General features: G+C 38.6%; 1 protein-coding gene across 1 annotated transcript in view; it reads right to left on the reverse strand.

The window, feature by feature from the left end:
• VIT (vitrin) overlaps positions 1 to 6,534 on the reverse strand; it is a 614,318-nt gene that overhangs the window by 178,005 nt on the left and 429,779 nt on the right. The window contains exon 2 of the mRNA XM_006882356.1: positions 4,947 to 5,012. Coding sequence (XP_006882418.1) covers positions 4,947 to 5,012 — 66 coding nt within the window. The remainder of the gene's footprint in view (positions 1 to 4,946; positions 5,013 to 6,534) is intronic.

Below are 6,534 nucleotides of genomic sequence, written 5' to 3' on the forward strand. Positions count from 1 at the left end.
GGGATGGGTGTGTCAGAGGCGGTGCGGTTGGCGCAGGATAGAGCAGGGTTCAGGGCTGTTGTGCATAAGGTCGCTATGAGTCGCAAACCACTCGACGGCACATAACAACAACAACAACAACATCTTATTTTGGTTTTGTGTAGAGTGTGAGGTTATCTGCTTTTTCTGCGTCACTGTTGTAGTAGAAAGTTTTTTATGCCTGGTGTCTCAGTGTATCCTTGGTCTGATAAACTTGGCTCAGGAGTTCACTGCTCCAGAGCAAGAAAGGGAAGCTCACTATTCTCGAATTTCTCTGATTTTTTACCTCAGGAAAGATTTCTTCAGTTGGAGAGAGAAATGGCTTGTAAAATGGGAATGTTCTCGACCAGGTAATTACCACAGCTAGGAATGGTCCAAAGGTTCTGCAGCTCAAAGAGCTCTGGGAGAGACCAGAGGTACCAAGGTGATGTTCAGAAAAGAAATGGCTTCACCTGTGATACTGGTGCTCCTGGCACAGAACAGAACAGCATGGCGGAGTTGACAGAGCAGTCCTGAAACCTATTCTTAAGATGATTTCTTTTTGTGCTTTAAAAAAAAAATTACATACTGGTTTTTATACAAGATTCATAGATGTTGTATTTCATTTATATACTTTGTACTTCAAACATTCCTTCATTCACTTTGCATTTTATGCAATCATTTATATATACTATGTATCAGTTACCATTAATTTATGCCTACCATTTCCCTATCTTTTCATGTCCGAATTGGCTCTTTCCCATTCCTTCACCCCCACCTCCCAGATTGTCCACTGAAGTCATGTGAAATAGATTCAAGGACATATTTTGATTCTTGTTGACTTTTAACATTTTCTTCATCCTAAATTTAAACTTGCATAGGAGTAATTTGTGGTCTGTTCTATAGTCAGCATCTAGTCTAGTTTTGACTCCTGATATAGAGTTTCTCTTCTGATTCCTTCCAAGGGTGTTGTTAATCTGATTCCTATGAAGTTCATTAGGTAAGGTCCATGTATAGAGTGGCTGTTTATTCATATGAGTGGTCTGTAAACTGATCATTCACCAAAAATATCAAATTATGTATTCCTTTTTATTTTATTCTTTGTGAAAATTCCCAAAATCTATAATGAAGCCTTTCATAATTTGGATCCTGCTTACTTCTCTACCTCTCATCTTAATACTATTTCCTTATACTCTGCATTTCAGTCATATCTCACTACTTTTACCTCTTGTCTCCAGATCTTGAACCTGTTGTGTTCACTCTACTTGTAACACTTTTCCCCATGGCTATATCTTGCCAATCCTTACTTGACCTTTAAATATCAGTTTAGTTGTGTCACTTTGTAAGGAGTTTGACAGAACAAAAGCAGTGGTTTACCGCTACTGATTCCACAAAAAGTTCCCATAATCAATATTAACAACACAAAACTGATTCCTATGAGATCAGGTATCTTTCTATGAGCTTGCACATTCTTCTACTAATTCTTAGAACAATCCTTCCTCCTGTATTTTCACAGGTAGTGGCTGTGGCACTAGTTAATGTCAGATGGATCTTGGCTGAGAGCAAAGAATATCAGAGGAACGTCAATCTGTGTTTCATTGACTATGCAAAGGCATTTGACTGTGTGGATCACAACAAATTGTGGCTACTTTGAGAAGAATGAGCATCCCAGAACACTTGATTTTGCTTACGCAAAACTTATACTTGGACCAGGAGGCAGTCATCAGAACAGAGCAAGGAAAACTGCATGTTCAAATTTGGGAAGGGTGTGAGTCAAGGATGTGTCCTATCTCCGTCTCTTTTCAATCTATAAGCAGAACAGATTATCCGGGAGATTGAGCTCTATGAGGAGACGTGTGGCATCAGGATTGGAAGTAGACTTATCAACAATCTGTTATGCAGATGACACAACCCTACTTGTTGAAACTGAGAAGGATCTGAAGCGCTTGCTGTGGAAGGTCAAGGACTGCAGCCTTCAATATGGATTGAAGCTCAACATCAAGAAAGCAAAAATTCTCACTACTGGGTTGATTGGCAGCATCATGATAGATGGTGACGAGATTGAGATTGTTGACAGCTTTAGTGGCTCTATAATCAACACTTTGGTACCAGCAGCCAGGAAATTAAAAGTTGAATTGCACTGGGAAAGTCTGCTGTCAGAGACCTCTCCAAAGTACTGAGGAGCGACGATGTCAGTCTGGACACTAAGGTGTGCCTAATAAGGCCATGGTCTTTGCCATTACTTGCTATGCATTAAAGAGCTGGACAAAGACTAGGGATGATAGAAGGAGAATTGGTACCTTTGATCTTTGGTGCTGGAGAAGAGTATTGAATATTCCATGGACTGCTAGGAGAACAAATAAGTTCGTACTGGAGGGGGGAAGGCAGGCTGCTCCTTGGAGGCAAGGATTCTGAAGCTTTGTCTGACATACTTTGGACATGTTGCAAGGAGGGACCAGTCCTTGGAGAGGGATGTCATGCTTGGAAGGGTGGAGGGATGGCACAGGAGAGGAAGACCCTCGAGGAGATAGATTTATTCTATCACTGGGATAATGGGGATAGGCATGTTGGAGACAATGATATTGGCAAGGGATAGAGCAGATTTTAGGGCTGTTGTACATAGGGTTGCTATGAGTCGCAAATGACTCGACAGCACATAACATCAACACACTACTAATTGGTTTACTTTTTGGCCAGACAGAATTCACAGACAATACAATTGTGGGGTTTATTAAAGAAGTAACAGATTAACACACAGGCCAAAAGCACTGTGGAGATAATTCTTCAGATAAAATAGTTTCTCAGGCGTGCTTGCAAATGATCTGACTTTCCGTCTTCATGGTGCCTGCCTCATAGCTCTGAACTAACGTCACAAAACTCTTTCAGTTCTGCCTATTATTGCATCCCTAAACCGCCATACCACCAGTAAGCCTAGGTGAAGGCCCTGGCTTTATGGGGCCACAGTTTTAGTTGAGCTCTGAGTTTTAGACACTTATATTCTGATGCCTAGCACAGTATCCAGTGTGTGACCAAGACCCAACAAATACTGTCAATGAATGAATGATGTGCTGTTACTGCCTTCAATCACCTATCCTAGCAACCTATTTCCAATGTTGAATGGAAAAAAAAGATTATTTTTGTCTCAAGCTACCAAGCTATAGATTATGATTTAATAATACTCTTGAGGTCAAGAATCAGATTTTACTTTGCTTTGGGACTATCCAATTCCTTCATGATATCTTTTTTCCCTTATTTAATGTCTGTGCTGGAGTTTCTAATTAGAGAGAAGACTTTATGCGTTTATTGATTCAAATGTGCTACATCCATCACTCAGGAGACTTGGAGAATAAGGTTAGAATTTAGCATTTCAGAAACCCAATCCATTTGAGATCCCACAAAGAGGTTTGTCCTGGGGTCATTTAACACAGCCTTCATAGTCACTGAAAGCTGTTGTCATGGTAATCACGTAACCTTTCATGACTTTTTGTATATGAGTTAATGAAGAGACTGAAAACAGCCCGGAGGAATTCATACTTGGACTGCGTTTGTCTCCACATTAACCCAATCATTGTTTGAACACACATCTGCCCTTGGCCCAGTCCTCTTGGCTCTTGGTGCTGAAAGGAATAAACTGATTCTTTTTTGTGTTTCAGGCAAGAAGACTATGGAAAACCCCACATGTACCATTAAAAGACACAGATTAAAAAAAGGTGATGTTTCAAGTAAATATCTTTCATTTATTTCAAATTACTCATGTTGCTGATTTAAAGGCATTTAAATGTAATGCTTCTAAGAATAGTTTCCGTTGTGAATAGCACAGATACATAAAGTCTTTCTTTAGTAGTCTTTTATAAATTCTTCTTAACTCAAGTTTTCATCGAGCTAAAAATTTGGATCCAGATATTCCAGGGTGTTCACAATAGTTGATGTGACATTTCCCATCTCTATCTATTATGTCCATCTATGTCCCCAAACATCTATAGTTCCCTCTTCATTAGTGATAGGAGCTTTTACTTTTACAAAGTACATGGCTGCTTGAAATAAAGCTATTTCTTAGTCCCCTTTATTATTGGAAGAAGCGCTATTACCAAGTTTTGGAAGTATTTTTTAAAGGGTATGTGAACTTTTTCATCCATTCCTGGAATGAAGGGATGTGGACATAATGGATGGAGCTGGAGTAACCACTCTAGATCACAAGGGAGAAGCCATGTTGAGAGTGGCAGAAAAACAAGAGAAAACACTCTGGGTTCCTAAATGTTGTGCAGTGTCCATGATAGCCCAGATATTGTTTATGGGAGAAAGAAATAGGCTTCTTCTAACTTAAGTGCTTGTTGTTTTGGAATTTCTGTCATCTGCTCTAAACTGGTATACTGTCTAAAGATTAAAATAATTTTCTACTGATTGCATATAAAATCCCATGGGCTTTTTCTGGGGAGAGTTGGTTGGTCTTTTTAGGAGGCAGACTGAATTTTTTTTAAAAATTTTATTATTTTTGTGTGCGTGTACCGTCAAATCAAATATGACTGGTACAGGAGGAGATTGTCCCTCCTTCCCTGGCAGAGCATCTGGTGGATTCGAACCGTGCACCTCTGGGATTATAGTTGCAGCTTCTTGCCACTAGGCCACCAGAGCTCCCCAGACTGAATTTTATGGTATAGGGAAAATACACGTTTGGGTTAACCATGGCATATAATATTGTTTTTTATATGTACATTTTGTGTTCTTGAATGATATGGAACTATGCCTTTTACCTTAATATCAAACTCTTTCTTTTTAGAATAAGTTCTCTAACAAATAAAATTAACCACTGATTAGTTAGAATGTAAAGTAATTGCAATAGAAACTAAAAAACAAAAGCAAAAAATATTCCAAGTTATCTGAAACTAACACTCTGGCCCTCCACATTGGAAATAATCTTATGCCTAGTGAGGTATTTGAATTTTACTTACTGAATTTTGGCCTTTTAATCTTCTTTGTCATTTCTTTATTTGAATGCATTCCAGTCACCAGAAAAACTACATGATGAAAAAAAAAATATATAATCAATATTATTTCACCTGAACACTTTCTCTCTTTTGACAATTTTATTTGCTATAATTTATTAGGGCTATGGAAACAAGATATTAATTTGCATATATTAATTAACCTTTACTGAAATTGTCTTTCCTACCACCTCTTGAACACCTTTCTTTTTTCTTTTTAAATTTCAACATCTCATCCCTACAGACACTATTTTCCAAAGGAAAGAACATAAACTCAGAGAAATCTGCTAATTTGCTGGGTCTCAGGAATAAATGAAAGAGGCAGGCGAGCATCAAGGTTCTTCCTGTGCTCATTCCACTGTTCAAGTGAATTTCCAAATGGCCAATGCACAGGATTGTGTGTGCGTGTGTGCATGCATGAGTATGTGTATTTATGTCTGCATGCTCAGGCTTGTACGTGTTGTTATTACCCAGAGGAAATGTAGAAAGCTCAGAAAAGACGGTATTTAAGGGGGAAAAAAAGGAGAAAAGGGGTGGAGGAGAACAGAGAGAACTCATCATGAGGTCTGCGATATGAGTTGGAGGGTTCTGCTGTCTCCTTGGTTCTGTGGCCCATTGAGGCTAACTGTTGTAGCTGACCTTCCTCTTGGAAACAGGGGCAGTAATTCATAGGACATCTGGACACTACTCTGCTTGGTGGCCTGGTGGTAAGGAGTTGAACTGCCAACTCAAAGGCAAATGGTTCAAGTCCATCAGCTACTCCAAGGTAGAAAGCTCATTGGTGGTATAGTTGTAACATGTCAGTTGGCTAACTAAATGGTCATTGGTTTAAATTCACCATTCGCTCCATAAGAGAAAGAGTATACTGCTCTCCTCTTTTAAAGATTTACGCTGGAGGTGGTGTGTATGTGTGTGTGTATGTGTTTGAGCATGTGCTTGCATGCTACCATGTTTCCTTCAGGCTGGGAAAAAAGGGAAAGTCTTCACCCTTGTCAATTTATCTCTGGTGGTCTAGTCTGTAGGAAGTTGTGCTGTTAACTCAAAGGGGGCACCTCTCTGGAGAGCGAGATGGGCAATCACCTCCTTTAAGATTTACAGTCTTCAGAACCTCAGAAAACCTGCTGCAGAGTGAGCTCTTAATTGGTCTCTACTTGATGGCAATCAGTTTCAATTTAAAGTCACATGACCAGTTTACTTTTAAGCAAATAAAATGAAATTTAGCCTGTGTTTTTGAAAATGAAGAGATTTTTTTGATAGTTAAAGTACTACATTTTCTTATTAAAGCCTATGTTGTTGTTTTTTATAAAAATAACGCTGATTCATTATTCTTATTCTGTAATTAACAAAGTAATGTATACAAAGTAATGTTGCTTGTAGAAAATTTGAAAACCTCAAATTAATACAGAAAATCTGATGAACACAAAGCCATAACGTTTTCCAGTTCTTTTCTATGTGTGCATGTACTTGCATGTGTAATTTTAAACAAGCATTTGATCACACACATACTATTTTCAATGTTTTTCTTGTTTTTAAATTTTTTCCTTGCGTTTCTTTT

Source organism: Elephantulus edwardii, unplaced genomic scaffold (assembly GCF_000299155.1).
Source record: "Elephantulus edwardii isolate Elephantulus edwardi_28Jun2011 unplaced genomic scaffold, EleEdw1.0 scaffold00019, whole genome shotgun sequence".
NCBI classification, from domain to species: domain Eukaryota; kingdom Metazoa; phylum Chordata; class Mammalia; order Macroscelidea; family Macroscelididae; genus Elephantulus; species Elephantulus edwardii.